The sequence below is a fragment of the Phaethon lepturus genome, unplaced genomic scaffold (assembly GCF_000687285.1).
Source record: "Phaethon lepturus isolate BGI_N335 unplaced genomic scaffold, ASM68728v1 scaffold5152, whole genome shotgun sequence".
In the NCBI taxonomy this organism is placed as follows: Eukaryota; Metazoa; Chordata; class Aves; order Phaethontiformes; family Phaethontidae; genus Phaethon; species Phaethon lepturus.
In genome coordinates this window covers 107,104-124,424 of record NW_010523953.1, presented here as the reverse complement: position 1 = coordinate 124,424, position 17,321 = coordinate 107,104, and the positions used below count along the sequence as shown (strand labels likewise).

At 38.6% G+C, this 17,321-nt stretch overlaps 1 protein-coding gene across 1 annotated transcript in view; it reads left to right on the top strand.

Moving 5' to 3' along the window:
* The first annotated feature begins 320 nt into the window (after positions 1-320).
* HECW2 (HECT, C2 and WW domain containing E3 ubiquitin protein ligase 2) overlaps positions 321-17,321 on the top strand; it is a 110,829-nt gene continuing 93,828 nt past the window's right edge. Inside the window, exon 1 of the mRNA XM_010282268.1 lies at positions 321-612. Coding sequence (XP_010280570.1) covers positions 321-612 — 292 coding nt within the window. The remainder of the gene's footprint in view (positions 613-17,321) is intronic.

Genomic DNA, 17,321 nt, shown 5'->3' with positions numbered 1-17,321 from the left:
GTTCTTGCTTGAATATTTTGCTTTCTGGCTTATAAATGTTTCATGGTGTGTGGTTAACTCTGAATTTTGTCACAAGTGATGAATGCTTTCCTTTTTTAATATGTAGACACTAAGGTGGCTGCAGTGGTAAAGCAATGAAGTAAAAGATTTTACTCAGTCCATTTTAGGCCTCTGTAGGAATATTTTTGCACTAATACCTCTGCATTTAATATTTGACTGAGTAACCTGTTGTCTCCCTTTAATATTTTCTATTTTTTCTTCTTCATGATAGATCTCTGAACAACAACTTTTTCACGTAAATTGACAGAAGTGGAGAAGAGATGGCCAGTTCAGCCCGAGAACATCTGCTCTTTGTGCGACGTCGCAACCCACAGCTACGGTATACACTAAGCCCGGAGAATCTGCAGAGTTTCGCATCTCAGGGCACCATGGCTGAGAACATGAACTTGCAGCGTGCCAACAGCGACACTGATTTAGTGACCTCAGATAGCAGGTCTAGTTTGACAGCCAGTATGTATGAATATACCTTGGGGCAATCTCAGAACCTCATCATTTTCTGGGATATTAAGGAAGAAGTAGACCCGACTGACTGGATAGGACTTTATCACATAGGTGAGTCAGAACCATGTTATAATATTCCTGTGTGTTTATTGCTCTTTTGCCACTTCATATTTCCTTTTCTGATATGTGTTCTGGCACTCTACATAATTAATCTAAAGAAAAAATTGAGTAAGACTGCAGAGAATTACGTTGGATTTCTGTTTGCTTTTCTTAGTGCAGTGAACTATGTAAAAACATGATTCTAATTAATGTAGATCTGGTTCCACAGTGACCTGCTAGAAGATGAAATGCATTCTTCTTAAACAACAAACGTGCATACAGTTTCCTGTTTCCACCTTTGCTGGTGGCTGGCTTGTTCGGAGTACTGCATTCATCATGTAACTTGACATGTTTACTGTCCAATGTTTATGCAGTTTTTTGACAAGTCAATTCTTCACATTTGGGAAAAGGTATTTTGTATGAGGTATTTTGTATAAGTCCTTGATTTTTTAGAACTGAAATTGTATCAATTCCGAAGGAGTGAGAATTTCTATTTATGAAGAATTCTTGTAGAAGGAAATCCTGTAAAGGGATTCTTTATGTGCTTTTTTGTGCTGTTCAGGATATTTCATAGGAGGGAGCTGGAATGAGCTCCAGGCTAGCACGCAAGGGCCTCTGGGCGGCGTGTGCATTAGCAAATAATGTGGCTCAAAAGAAAAGGATCAGTAAGTCAAAGCAGTTGGTACTGAGACTCTAGCATCAGCAGCATATTTAGGTTGGGATTTTCCATTGTATTATGTTTGATCAGGTCCCTATATCCAAACATCCGTGCTGTGTGTGTGGTTTGGAGCAGTCCAAAGGACAGTCTTTATGTTCCCACTAGGAACTGGAGCATAGCTAGCGGGTAGCTGTAGTGCCACATGGGGTTTAGTCGTCTTCTCAAGGAATGTGGTTCACGTGCACTGAAATTAGTCTCTGAATTTCACCAGTGCTCAATAGGTGGGACTGGTCTGTTGATTTTTTTTTTTTTTCCCAAATTGCACTGCTTCTGTAGACCTAATTACTACTGTAGACAGGAACTGTCAGTTCACCCTGGCAAAGCAGGTATAGGAGACACTGGTGGAAACAGGTCTGACCACTGGAATTTTGTCTGTGCTGGGACTAAGCTTAGTGCAATGAAACCAATCTCAGTAGGATTTGAGAGAGGTATTTGCCGTGCTAGCTTTTTCCAAGATGTTCATCTCTGCATCACTTAATGTTACATGCTGTGGATATGCTGTTTCCAGTTCTCATTCTTTTTTTTTGTCTGATATTTCTTTCCAACATTACTGCAGCTCCACAAACGGGACAGTATTGACTTCTGCTGTTCCAGTGCTTACCTGGTTATAAAAGCTGTATTGGAGTTGCTGCATGAGCTACAGAATGAACTGTGGATATGTGCTAACATTTAAGCCACCTAAATGAAATGTCTCCATAATAAACAGAAATTAATCTTCCCAACAGCATTAGCAGCTGAAATGTGATCTGTGCTGTAAAATGCACGGACTCTTAAATGGAGCTTAAACATTCTAATTTAAATACATTGAGACCTTCACCAGAATAAAAGTTTGACACGTCTTCCCATTGTTTTTTTCATGGGTTACAGCACTTCAGGAATGATATTCAAGATGCTAAAGTACAGCGTCTTTCTGTAAAATTCTCATTAGTTCTTATTGTAGGCTATAAGTGATTTTTATCCTACTTTAATGATTAAAAATATTTCTACTTCCAGTCTATTGAGCCCCTAAAGTACAAAACAATGTTAACTCACCACATGGTAAGAATCCTATAAGGAACAGCCAAATTAATGCTGCCTTAGGCCTAAAACCCCCGTCATGCTACTGTGTAATACCAGAGCGTTTTGAGTGTGTTGGGTTTCCTGTTTTCTTGTGAAATGATGAAAGGTCCAGGAACTCCTTCACATTGAGCTCTTGTCTCTACTGCCACTTGAAATCCATGAGCACTGGTGAGAGTTTTGTTACTGATTTAAAATAGATCTGAGCAGAGTCTTCAAGACTTGTGGTTTCATCATTCTGAATGATGGAATTGTACATTTTTTACAACAGAGAGGAAAGGATCTATTCAGCCTGATAGGCATGTCTGTCTATCTTTGAATCAGTTTTTTGATAAACTCTTTCCAGTATCTAGCGTCTCTAAAAAATGATAAATTTAAAATGACAAGTTAAAAACCTTTCATCTGCATAACTTTTATAGATGTAGCTAAGGTAAGTTAAATCCCATGGGGTATAATCCGGGATTTTCAGTTCTTTGTAATAATTGCCTTGAAGTACCCCCAGTTCCCACTTACTCCTTTGGAAGCTGAGGACACTCACTTCTTCTTTTCTCTGGAGAGGGATAAAAGCTCTGCTCTCAAACACGGTATTAATATTCATCACAGTTGCTTGAGGTTATCCATCCTGTTCTTTCTTTAAAATGAAAACCATTTCCCTTACAAAGTCGCTCTCCTCTGGCACTGCCTCCTGAAGGCAGCGGAAATTGTGTTGTGGTCACTAACACAAGACAGTGCTGGGGCTGTGCCAGCCTGGTGCTGTACCTCCAATGTTTCCCCACGTCTTCTAGTAAAGCACCGTTTTTCAAGAAGCTAAGAACAGAAAAAGGCAAGTATTTTACTCTTTAAAAAAAACACATTGCATAACCAAAAGCACAGTCCTTAGACTTTTTTTTTTTTAATGTTGGTTGTACAATTAACTGCCATGAATGCTGGATGAATGTTTTGAGGGCAGACAAAAAGTGGTGGTTAGTTCTGTAAGTGAAGAGATGAAATTCTGAAAATGAGGATCATTCTGAGCTCAGGCATTAGTACAGAGAGACCTGGCAAAGTTCTGAAGCAATTCAGGTATGTTTCCACTTCAAACTAATTTCATAGAATACATCCATTATAAAAGGAATTGAAAACGACACACTGGGAAACTGTCTTGCCTCTTCATTCACTAGCGTGCGCTCATTAGTTTTTTTATCATGAGGAAGCAGTTAGTTCTGTGCTTCTGAGTGTGGTTTTCCTGCGTGGTTAAAACTGCAGTGTCTCACTAGTACCAAACTTAATAGATCCCTTTCTTTTTAAGAGGCTGACTACAAACCACTGTACAAATTCACCCAGACATTTGTTGATGCAGTTGGTCACAAGACTGTCAGTAATCAGAGTCACTGCCTTTACTAGTAGGTGGTTTGCAGGTGATTGGCTTACACTAGGGAGTAGTAGGTAGAGTTTTTTCTAGCGCAGTAGAACTTCAGTTAAATATTTGGCCTGCTAAATGGTTATAAAAATAGATGGTATCTTTTTAAAAAGAGAAAAGCCTAACGGGAAAAGCACAGAATCATCTTAGTTCTCATTCCTGATTTTTTTTTTTTTTTTTTTTTTTTTTTTGAGTGCATGTGGATTTCTTTCCAGACTTCCTTTTTTTTTTGTTTTTTTTTGTTTTTTTTTTTTAAAAGGGAGGGAAGTCATAAATGAACAAATAGTTTGTAGAAAAGACTGCATATTACACTGTAATGTCCCCAGGGTGCTCCTCTGCAGTAACTTTTGGTCTTTAGTTTTTAAATGCAAGAAGTTGAACCTAACTGTGAAAAATTCTGCATAGTTCTACATATCTAAACTCATGCCTAGTTATTCTAGAATTTTGTATTTTAAGGAATGTTTTTAGATACATGTGCAAGTTTGCTTGTCTTAGTACCATATGTGAATCTCCCTCTGTTTCATTGCTGTGTACAGCTAAAATGTAATCGGTTTGCTTGTTGAGGGACTGCTTTGTACAAAGAGTCTTTTTCTTTTCCAGTGTATTCCTAAGGATTACCGGGACAAAAGTGTATGACAGACACAGCGTATTATGTGAAGGCAAACAACATTTTTCGTGATTATTTCTTGTTCTGTACTGTCTGAACTTTTTGAAGTGTCACTAGCACTTCTTGAACAGTCTCGTGCCTCAAGTTCTGTTGAAGCAGCTTTCTAACTCCAGAGGTGAGATGTGTGGAGAATGTAGATAACACACCTATAAAAGCACAGAAAGGTGTCCCAGTGAGACTACATGCAAGGGAGAAATGGTATTTCTGAGTCTTAGCTCTTCTTTAGGTAAAGCTGGCAGTGTTGCGTGAAATGTGAAATTGTCAAATCTGAACCACAGGCTTATTTTGAACTCAGCTTTAAGCTTTGCCTAGAATGGGATTCTCCTTTCTTCTTCAGGACTGGTTATGAGGTTTGTCACTTAAAAGTGACAAGGCATGATGAAATTCAGGGAAGGGGCTTTTTAATAGAGGTGTTGCACCTGTGCTTACTCTGAGGGAGTAAAGGCAAATTTTCAGTCTTTCTGTCCTAATGAAAAGAAAGGAAAAACTTTTAAGAGCTAAACTAGGATTTAGACTGAAAACCTTGATCTTTTGAAGTGGTAGAAGATTACAGAATTTAACAAACACTTCTTGCATCCTTTTAGACCTGTTTAGTTTTCTTGTCCAGTACTGACCCAGCTTCTGCTCTGTACATGCATGTTTTAAAAATGTTTGTTCCAAGCAGTAATTAAGCTACTGGAGTTTTACAGGCATTTTTTCCTCTAATTAAGGGGAATCTGAACCTTGCTATTGCAAGAGTGGTCAGATTCTGGAGTCCTGTTAGTGACTAAGGCTGCACAAAGTATTGGACCTGGCTGGAATCAGAGGAGAAATGGATGTTCAGTTTGAAGGGACTACGGTTTCTTGCTACTGTGGTATTGTAGCAACAGCGTACCAGGACTTCCTTGGGAGGTGAGAACTTTTCAACATGATGAGCAGGTAGATTTTCCGCTGGTCATGGGATGCTGAGGGAAGTTGAATCTTCATGACCTTTATGGGTTGCCATGAAGTCTCGTATTTAAAGAAATCTGAAAGTACAGAGTAAATAATAAAAAGTCAGGAGAGAGAAGCAAACCCTACTTCTGGTTGAAATGAATTAACTGCCATGGCCAAATTGCTCAAGTTGGCCTATTTTTGTCCTAATTTACAGAGTCCTATTTATGAGATGCATGCCCTTATTCTTGAGATCCTTAGCACATTTAAAATGCTGCCTATCAGGGTACATGATATTTATATCAGCTGCTTTTCACAGGCTGCTTGGCTTGTTGTTATACCTAGAACATGGATCCACAACAGCATTATAAAAACAAAACAAAAAAAACCTGATGGAAAGTTACATAGGGCAATTTGGATAGGATATGGGTTTATACTAAGCCTCCTAGGGTAATGGAGTTCAGAGCCTTTCCATTTCAGGTCAGACAAGATTAAAAAGAAAAAAGCTTCCACATAAACTGCCTTTAATACACTTAAAATAATGGCTTATGTTAGACAGAGAGATTATAAAATGTTAAGATACTTTATTCCCAGAAGATTTTTCTGATTTCCATTATAGAAAACACATAAAGTAATAACTTTATTATCTTCCAGAAAAGCCTGACTGTTGATTTGATTTTTTTCCTTCCTGTTTTAGCAACAGGAGTACTTTTCTGTACTTTAAAATCTGAGCAGTACCATTAATGTTTGTTAACTAGTTACTAGGCATAACAGTATTAATTTGTGGTTAGTCGTCATTTTGGCTGTTGCTAAAGTCTGCAAACAGCGTGCTTGACTTTCCGTGTAGAAGTCGGTCTTTACCCAGCTGGCTCCATGGTAGAGTCCTTGCGTTAGGCTTCCAGGAGGCTGGTGTTACACTGTTTGTCATCAACCATTGGGGATTATTTTAATTATGTCATCTGAATATCTAAGCACTGTGGTGGTTTTGTTATCTTCAAAAAATAAACAAAAGGACCAGCTGTGGCTCTGAAGCTCTGAAACCTACCTGTGTGTGTTGAGATGTTGGTGAAACTCCCACTGGAGATATATGCTTAAATAATATGTATAACAAAGCAAAAGTCATAGCTGACAATAAGTAGGATTACAGGAGAGAACTTGGATTAATGTTGGCCTGCAGCTGGGGCTGATGCTAGTCTGTGTCTGTCTGGTGTTGATATTTGTGATAAGCAAAAGTATGTTGAAAAAGCTGCCTTGAAATACCTCATATTTAAGGAAGGGCCACCTCTTGAGTGGGCTAATGAAAAGTGAAGGCAGTCTGATACAGGAATTGTATCCTAAAGTCATGTGTGGTGAGGCTTAAAGTGAGTTAAAAAAAAAAAAATCTGTGACAAACCAAGGGTCTTCCAAGCTTTCCTTCCAGGTACTGCATTTCAGTCTTATTCTTTCCTTTCTTCCTAGATCCTGACCTACATGCAAAGCTCATTTTTGCCCAACAGAGAATTTGGTACTTTTTCTTCCTCAGTTGTGAGCTACTATATTTTGCTCAAAAATCAGTGTATGGACAGCACAATACTTTCTCTTTACTGCAAAAGTTAGAAGACCTGCATAGAAGGTGCTTTCTCTATGTATTTTCATTGCACGCAGCAGATACCTTAAAAGATATGCTCGCTACATTAAAATACGCTCATTATATTTGTTTTAAGAAAAAAAGAATTACTTCCCTGATAAAAAATAAAAATAAATCCTAGAATCTTGTCGTATGGTAGGTATGTCTGGAAGAAGTTGAGGCTATGACAGAAAGTGTTGTCAGAACATACAACGTTTTCAGTTAATTGTGTTTAAGTTTTAAGATACCCCTGACCTGAAAACCAGACAAACGTAGCTGCAGAGAGGATGCTTTCAGCTGTGTTGTCAACGTCCTTCCACTGCAAGAGGTTTTGGCATGACATTTATAATCCCTTGGATAAAAAGCAGTTATCTCCCCACCCTGCCTTTTTGATGCAAGTGCTTGTTCTAGCGGATGAGAAGATGGCAAATACAAACACTGGATACTGGAAAACAATGTACACTTCTGAATTTGTAATAGTCCCTTTACCATAACATTGTCTTGTGTTAGCTTGGGGTTTTTTATTTGTTTGGAGGGGGTTGGCTTTCATTTTGATATTTTTAAAATATATTTGTTAATCTGTTTTCTATCATCAAACCAATACTATATAGTATTTTCAAAATAATGTGGGAGAAACAGTTATTCCAAATCACTGACAACTGGATTGAAGAAGTAGCTGCATTAATTCATCTATTGATTTTTTCATTTAAGTAATAGACTATGGATTAATTTTGCATTATGCAGTGTTTGAATTCCTCCTGTAAATTTTTAATGAAGTCTTGGCTTTCTCATCTACACAGATTTACCAGTGACTACAAGAATCTGAATTAATGGGAAAGTGTTGTAAGCGGACTGTTAAATATAGCATGTTAAGGATGACACCAACGTAGTTAAAACCAGTGGCACTTAAAAAGATGAGAAACATGCATACTAGGACTCTGAAACTAGCACTTTATTGTCAGATATGTTTAATAACCTTTTAATATATGCTGATATTGGATACGCAGGTTCTTAAATTATAACTGCAGGAAGTTACTGAAGGTGCTAATATTGATCTTGATAGTCCTCCTTTCCTAGCAAACCTCATCAAGAGGTGTCTTGTTTGGTAGTTTTGGGTTTTTTTGCAGGGGTGGGTGTGTATGTTTGATTTTGGTTTGATGTTTGCTTTTGTTTTGTTTGGGGTTTTTTGTTTGTTTTTTTTTTTTTTCCAATGCATACTGGTTGAGGAACAAAAAAGATCCAGAGAATGGCCAGACCTGAACATCTTAGAGCTCGTCTGGTACTGAAAAATTTTCAGCTGGGCCTGAGTGGTACCCAGCCCTTGTACAATTTGCCAGCTTGGCATGAGAGCTACTGATGTGGGGTGAAGATGCTACAAGAGTGCCATTAAACTGACTATGCTTAGCTGGCGTTTACTCCTTGGGAAAAAACAAAGCTTACAAACATCTGGCAGCATTTATTAACTCTGCCCAGCAGCATCCAGGACTCCATTGCTCTCACTCTGGTGGGCAGCCAATTCCCAGACGAGCAAATCCCATGCTTCAGAGCTTTGTTTCAAGCTCTGGTCAAACTCTTCACAAGTCTAGCAGTCATTCAGAGTTCATGTCAAACTGTTCAGGCTTTGGTTGTATTTCGAGTCACCGATTGCTCATTCCATCACTAATATGTCAGTAGTCCTTGAAAGTTTATAAAAATTAGTAGGTTCACTGCCCTTACCATTCCTGCCCTGACCTTGGGAATAAATCAATCCTTTATATCCTGATGTGTGGTAATGCAAAAATAACCATAAAATTTCCATAAAAATAACATAGTCATTTCCCATGTTTTGTAGTAAGAAGAGGAAAAGATACAACAAAGATCCTTTACTTTGTCTTGAAGAAGCAAGATGAGTACTATAAAGTGTTAAGTGAATGTAAAGGAGCTTATTTTGAAATTTTACAGAATATATTCAGAATAACTTGCATAGTTGTGGGGATGTATAATCAGATCATAAAGGAAATGGGCAAAGAATACTTCTTCTTAAAGCACATATTTAAGAATTCAATTTGAGCTTGATCTTTTGCTGCATGTCACTGTTAATATCAAGCCCTCTTTAACTGTATACAGAAAAAATTTGGTGAATACTGGTCACCAGTTTTCAGTTTTCTGGTTTTCCCTGACAATAATTCTCTCAAATTTATGCTCTATGAAATGCTTCCTTCCTTGAGAATTTAAACTTTATTTGGTGGTTATAAATTTCATTCACGTGAGCAGAGTTGCTCTTAGTGGCAGAATAGTAGGCACATACCATTGTCACTGAGATCAATATTCAGTAATGACCTCATAAAAAAGAAAAAAAAGAACATCTTTCTATGTACACTGTAGTTTAATTTGTACATAGAGTTTCATGCATGACATAGTTCAGCAGAAGGTAACCTACACGGAGAAGGAAAATTCAGCTAGAGAAATTTTTCAACAATTAAAATTCAGTGATATAAGTCTACAAAGTAGACTTACAGATATGCAGTTGCTTTCAAGATACTGAATAAGGATGCAAAAATCTACCAAAGTCAGCAATGGATAAAATTTAGGAGTTATTGATGAGGTAACACTTCACGTACAGTTAGCAACACTTTCTTTGATGTATTCTTTAAGTCGTAAATTACATGAACAACAGATGAAACAATAGCAATGCATGGTGTTGTAGTCCTTTTTTGCTGTTGCATGTTAACACTGTGAGAGAAGAAGCTTTTTACTTCTGAGATTTCATGCTAGAAAGTTAAATAAACAAGACATTTATCTCATTTTTTTTGGCTGCTAGTAATGATTTTAATATAATTGGCTTTGATTTTTGGCACTAGTAAAATGATACTGCTTCTAAAGAATTGCAGTATGACCTTTGTGTTTCTTTTAGCTTTGGTCTCATCCAGTTCAAGCTGCAGAGCCATTTAGTACTTGTCAAAAGCAGTGTTTGACCTTCGTCTGCTCTCAGATGTCTTCATGATATGAGCTTAAAGATTTGCATCTAGAACTAACTATATCTGCATCCTTTTTGTTTAATAGGTAAATATGAACAGTATGAACCCTGAAGAAATAATCCATCTCACAAATCACAGAATCATTAAGGTTGGAAAAGACCTTTAAGATCATCAAGTCCAACCATCAATCCAACACCACCATGCCCACTAAACCATACCCTGAAATTCCGTGTCTATGCATTTTTTGAATACTTCCGGTGATGGTGACTCCACCACCTCCCTGGGCAGCCTGTTCCAATGTTTGATCACTATCACAGTAAAGAAATTTTTCCTAATATCAAGTCTAAACCTCCCCCGGCACAACTAATCTCATTACAAAATTAATAAAGCACATGTGTGAAAAGAAAGATCTAGGCAATGTATGGGGGGGAAAAAGGTCATTTCATTACTCTGAATGTGATACGGTAGTGCTGAAGACAGGTTAGCAGTTTTTGTGGTTACTATGGGAAAACTCTGTTTATCCTGTCAGTGCATTACTCTGGAGTTAATTTACCCTGGAAATTCTAAATTCTCTTCTGCTGAAGTAGATTGCAAAGATCCTGGGAAATCTTCAAGCCTCCTTTTTTCACTGTTCTGCATCTATTGCATGAGAGGTAATGAAGAATAGATTAGTAAGGTGCCATTGCTGGGATAATGTCTTTTTACTTAGCAATGCTGTGCAGTTAGATGTAGCTAATTAAGACTTTGTCATAAAATACCATTTTAATTTCCAGTGGAAAACCATCCTCCGTTTAGCTAGGTCATGATCCAGCATATTACTTTGAGGTAGGTTATTTGGTACTCAAGAATATTTACTAATGTCTTGGTAATCTTGTAGATATGTACTCACCAGAAACTCCAGTTACTGTGAACAAATTGAAGCTATGTTTGTTTGGGTAGTTGGATATGAAGTACATTAGTTTTAGCCAAATGCAGTTTTTAAATTAGAGGGGTGTGATTCATTTAGGATGAGAAAAACCTGTTAAAAGTATTTGATTTAAAAATAGTGGAGCAGGACAGACTTGCTCTTTAGAGGTCGCACTTACTCTTCAAGGATCTGAATTACCGCTTAGCATTACTCCAATTTTCTTTTTGCTCAGACAAAGGTTGAGCAAATTCATTCTGAAAATTATCTTTCTGCTGATAAGCTACATAACCTGGAAAAAGTATTTGAATTTTTTTTAGGGGCACATTGGCTTGCACTGAGTGTGATTATTTTTTATTCCCCCTACCTTCCCCCTCCAAATCCCATTTCTGCTCCTCCTGCCCAGTTTCTTTCATGGAAGGTTCTGTAGAGGTATGTCAAAATTTAGGTTTATGACATTCTGGGGACTGTAAGCAATGAAACATAAAAGCTAATTTGAAGTAGGAAATGATGAAATTATTATTTTATTTATATCCCACCCCCCCTTTTTTTTTTTTTTTAGTTTTGCTTCTGTTGATTTGGTGAGTCTGTATACACTGTCTCACTCGGTCTCTCTCTTTACCTTCTCCTATTTTTATACTATATTTCTTGTGTTAAGGTGAGGGGGAGTCTGAATGGGAAAAATCATTAAGATGTTCAAGAAGTTGCCCTAGAGGAAACTAACACCTCCTCCCTCAAAAATCCCACTGATCTTTGGTGTAGTTTTTGCTTGCATCTAATTTGGTTGTAGTTTTCCTTTGGATACTTGCTGATCTGACTTAGTGTGAAGCTGACTCACTGCTTTGTCTAGTGGGGCATGGCAGGAGGCAGCGTGGGGCAGCTCCTCCATCTGATCTCCATCTGATCCAGCAGACGGATCTGCTGATCCGGTCACTGTAACCATTAGCTGCAACGTGAAACTACGTCATTAGAAGAGCAGTTGGATCTTGGCTTTCCTGTAGGACATAAAAGCTTTAAAACAATGAAATATTTTTGGATGTTGGGATTGGCCTGTTAAACTTGTGAATGATGAATGAGTTGGTGGATTGCAAAGGGGCATGCTAAGGTTTGGAAACATCTTTGTTTGCCAGACCAGGTATAGATGACAAATTGCATACAGGGATCAAGGGATATTCTGATACGGAGAAGTCATCAAATAGAAAAATTAAGTCTAAGGCCATCAGCTGGACAGACTGAACAGACACTGATCCAAACTGTAAACGCTGTCAAGAGTAATGGAAAAAATGAGGACGTGGCACAGAGATTCTGTTGTCGTGATTGAATGTGTCTGCAGAGTGACTTTGTGCTGCAAACTCAGGGTGCAGTTTCCCTCCGTTGTGAGAGCCCCAGTTGATCATGTCTCTAAGAGTGGGGTGGCATTCATGAGATAGCATCAGCGGCCAGTTCTGAGAGGCAAATGTGTTCTGGGAGGTGCAGTACCATGTCTGTACCATGCTGCATTTCCAAAAGCTGTATGTACATATGGAGTGAGCCTCCCAAACGAAAGAAGAGGCTTAGCACCTTTGCTAGCCCAGCACAGGTACATACGTCATCACTTCGTAAAAATCTAGCCAAAGGCATCTGTTTAGCATTGTCATGCTGCTAAATTCATGTCTAGTAGACAATGGCATAGAAAAGTTTTAATGAAAAATTGCCTTTATTCATTTAATGACTGAGAATACTCAAAATACTTGTCACACTTTTCGTGCTTCACAGTATGTCAGAATCCAAAGAAGGGCAAAGGCAATTTGTAATAACTACTATTTCATGAAACCCTTATTGTGTGGCAAGTGGATTTTCATTTGTTCCTGTCATGATTTCAGGTATTCATAAACATGAAACACTGGGGATGAGTGGTTCTCGGAAAGGCTGTAAGGTCTTTGCTTTTGTTTTCAAAGAGTTGAGCTTTTCCAAGACCATGCACTTGATTACATTGCTGGAGACCTTTGAAGGTAGGGAGTTCTTGTGTGCTTGTCCCCGGGTGACCACCTCCAGGCAGCCAGCATCCCCAGAGCTCTGTGATGAGGTGGTTCTGTGGTGCGTTACGGATCTCACTGAAGAGGCTTCATCTTGGGGTGTAGAGTTTGACCCTATGCCCTGGGGGTAAGCACCACAGATCTGCACTAAATTTCTCATGAGGCATAATGGCAGAAATATTTTTAATTTAAATACTGGGGAGATTCACTAAACTATTTCAGTGGAGTTTTTTTTTTGTAGGGGAAAAAAACACCAACAAAAACCACAGTACATAGTATTTGCCTTTAAAGTGGGCATAAGGAGACTTATGATGATGGGAAACAACCATTGTGTTTCACAGAAAGTATTTCACGTTCTTTTAGAACTTCCTTCTGCTCATTTCTTTAGAAATCCAAGACTGACTTATGTTATTGTGTGGGTATTGGATGAATTTCTTCCAGGATGTGTTGGCTCATTTCCTTGAGTACTTCTAAATTTTCTGAATTTTTTCAGTCACAACAGATAGCTGAAAAAACTTTAAGGAAATGAGTCAACCTCCTGAAATAAATTGCTTACTGAATAGAGGATACTGTGTTTGAAATCACAGACACCCTTGATAGTTCTGTGGATGCTAATTTACAGATATTCTCTGAAAATCTATTATATATACTCCATGTTCCAAAAGGATTTGGGAGAAAATATCCCAAAAGAGCACCTGAGCTCTGCTGTTAGAAATGTAGGGCATGGTTTCAGACTCCCAGGTATTGGTGCAAGAGAGGTGCGGATTGGGACGTGACAGGCAGAATCTCTAATGCAAAATCAAGGATGTCACCAAACTTGAGTGTAAATTAAGAGGAGTAATGTAAAGATGCTGAGTTGAGGACTACCAAGCTTTCTTAAAATACCATCCTGAAATCTGAAGGCTGCATAGGCAATATGTTTTTCTGCTTATTTTGTCACTCACAAACAACTTGCATTCTGACTTTCGGGAGCCCTTTCTGATGCTGTCCTGCGTGTCCTGCTGTCACATAAAGCAGCCGCATTTGTTCTGCGAGGAAAGACCCACCACCTGGTCTCCCTCCCTTCGGGGCTGCAAGAGTCCCAGCAGGGAGTTGCTCTGCATGGGACTTTGCTGAGTCACTGACTGGAATCCTACATAATTTAAAAATAAGTAAGAGGACACCATTTTTGTAACATATATGTCTTAGTAGGTAGGCAAGGCTTCGGGATTTTCTTAGCTTCTGAAGAGTTATGCAGCAACGCAGGGACAGAAATGAGGAAGCCAGCATCAAACATGGTGATTTGGGATTTTCTCTCTAATGAGCCAAACTAAAAGTAATACCAGATGATCCTGAATCTTTAAGAGGTTTGACATCTGGATCTGGATCTGAACCTTGAACTTGGATGCAGCAGTAATTAGCCAGCTTGCCCTGCTTTAGTGAATTACACAGAAAGTCCCTGATGGAACAGTAAATACCACATCTCCAAACAGATGCCATGCACTGTCAGCTTTTTAGGCACGCGGGAAGAACCTGAACACATGCAGATCACAACAGAGAGAAGAAAGCGCAGAGTAGCTGCGATGGAGTTGACCTTGTTGCTATGTAAAGCGTCTAAAAAGAGTGAGGGTTGGATAAATGCAGGTACGAAATGAATATCCAACTGTGATGCTCTAGGTAAAAGTTCCCCCTTCACCCCACCCTGCAAAGGGAGGGAGTCAGAAGATGGTGCAGGCCTCTGCCTCTGGTTTTCTAGTTGTTGTCAGTGTTTGTCCATGATTTGCAGTCATGAGCAATTGACTTGCTACATTTCTCTTGTTGGAGCATTAAGTTTTGGCCACGGTAGTTTAATACTTTGACTTAGAACCTTTTTAAAACGACCTTTAGGAGTGAAGCAGCAGCGTGTGTTAGGAGTTGCAGCTGCAAGTTCCACAGTGGTTTTGTCCTGGTGTTCAATGCAGCTGGAACGTTTTCTGAAGGAGGAGCACAGGTATTTCTTAGTTATTCTGAAGAGGGTGAAATTGGAACCAACCAACCAAAAACCCCAAAAAACAAGTCTGATCATGAGCAGTTGTAAGGCAGTCCCAGTTCACAGTGGTGAGGATTTAGGATAGCAATGGCTTTTTTCCCTCCTTTTGTTTAAACTTACAAAAGAGTGTCATGTGGTATATCTGTTACAGTTTCTATCCCAAGTCCTTATAATTGTTTCCAACTCTCTACGCTTTCCTGGTATAAAATCCGACTACTTAATTTTGTAATTATTTTTTTTTTATTTAATAATTTCCCGTTCTTGTGGAGGGGTCAAGGTCGGTGCTCTGCAGCCGTGTGGGGAGGGAACAGGCCTCTTTTTAGGCCTCCCCTAAAAAAAAGTATTGCATTAATAGAAGTGTCCCTGTTGAAGAATCTGAAGAAATTATTGATTGCAGTGTATTTGGCAGGAATATGGGAAGGTAAAACGGCACTTGCCACAAGATTGACTTGCAGGTCAGCATACATACCTGCTTGCAGCTCCAGGTTGAGGCATAGGGGATGGTATCCAGAGTGTGGTGGAGAAAATGAGCAAAAGTAGGTGGCTACAGCCACCATGACAAACTGCCAGCACATTGTGACAAAATGGGTTTGGTCTCCTCAGCAAAGAACTGACAAAAACTTATGAATTTCTGTCAAGTAACCAAGCCCCAAACTGCAGTCCAAGGGAACCTGAATCAGGTCAGGGACAGTACGAGAATGCAGGCACCGAGAGAGAAGTGAACAAATTAGATTTCCTGTGCCTGTATACCTTGCAAAAATAGCATCTTTGAAAGTGTATGTGCAAATTTAGAATGTGCTGTGCTCCTGAACTATTTCTGTCTTACCCTCTGTCTGCTTGAACATTCATGCAATATATACCCCCACTGTATTGTTCGGTGGAAATGACAGAAAAAAACCATGATGTGCTTCTGAAAAGTGAACTGGGTCAGACTTCAATCATATGCTTATCCAAAAAACCCTTCTCCTGGTGTCTACAGTGTTTCCTTAATCATGCTGTTAAATTACACAATGTCAGCATGCTAATGCCAGATCCCAAAATGGCATAGTCTGTGTTTGCAAGTAATCAATGACACACAATATAAAATTATACAAAAATGCAGAAGCCACAGCGCGGCTGAAAATTATGCCCCAGGGACTCAGTTCACAAATTCTATTAACAAAGTTTTCAGGATCAGAGCTCGCTCTATGAAATTGTGCATACTTAGCTGTAATATAACCAATCTGAACAGGATTTTTTATTGTTAAGGAAAGCATTTTTATATCCTTTTAAAGCCATAGGTTTCTTTTTTGTTGTTTTCGTATATTGCATGCCTGCTTCTTGGAAGTTGTGACATGAATTGAGGATTAGAAGTGCAAGCTCTTGCTGAATGACACTACTTGAGTAGTGCTGGTTGTTGTCATTTACCAATAAGGGAATAATACATGTCTTTGGGAACATCTGAAATATTTTATTTCAGGTGCAATATTAGTAGTAAATGCATAAAGATGATGTTTCACTTCTTACAGCTTTGCTGGGCTTCATGATGAACTCAGATTATCATATATAATGTATTCATTCTGCTAATTATTAATAGCCATATCAAATCTAAAGTGAATCCTTACATCAAAAGCAGGAGGTAGGTAAAAGGAGAAATCTGGTCAGAGCTAGGAGTATGAAATACTTCTTGCAATAGTAAAGCATCTCAACACATTTGAAGTCAAATAATAGCAATGGCCTCAATAATTTTACAAATGCAATGTTTAGGTCTACTTTTATGCCAGTTCCGAACAAAGTTTTTGGAATAAACTTCTTTCAGGTGAAGAGATTATAAAGACCTTGGAAGAGTTTTTCAGCAATGGAAAAATCTACAAGATGAGGAATCTGCCATTAGATCTTGCCATCATGAGGGACCGAGGGGGAGGTGGAAAGTATAGCTGGCCAGGAAAATAAGTGTTAATGGTGACAAAGGTATTGAAGGATAGTGATTCAGCATATTCCTTTAATAGCCTTTCTTAGCACACTGCTTGCATGGATGTGCTCTCTTTATGCTGACCTATTATTCCTCTCTATTTGTAGGTTTTCCACAGCATTATTTATCAGCCATTTGGATGCCTCAGCAAACAGATACGTAAATAAAATAGGAGGATGTTACTGTTTACTTAAACTAGAGGTTATGAGATTTGTAGAATGGAAAGAAGAAATTGCTTATGCAGAGATAGCCACAATATCATAGTTAATGGGCTCGCTCTTCAATAGAGGCATGAGAGGGAACCGTTGATGCCTGTTTCTCCCTTGGGTTAGAACCTGTATTCTTGGGCCGTTTCCTCTTTTTGTTAGTGGGTTTTACATTTGGTTTAGATTACCGAAAAGTTGAAGTATGACAAAAGGCTATTGTTTAATTATAAATATTGTTCTATATTCCAAACCAGCAAGCTCTCTGACTTTCTAATAAATTCCCTAAGAAACCTGTTACTGTCAGATAAGAACAATAGACTAG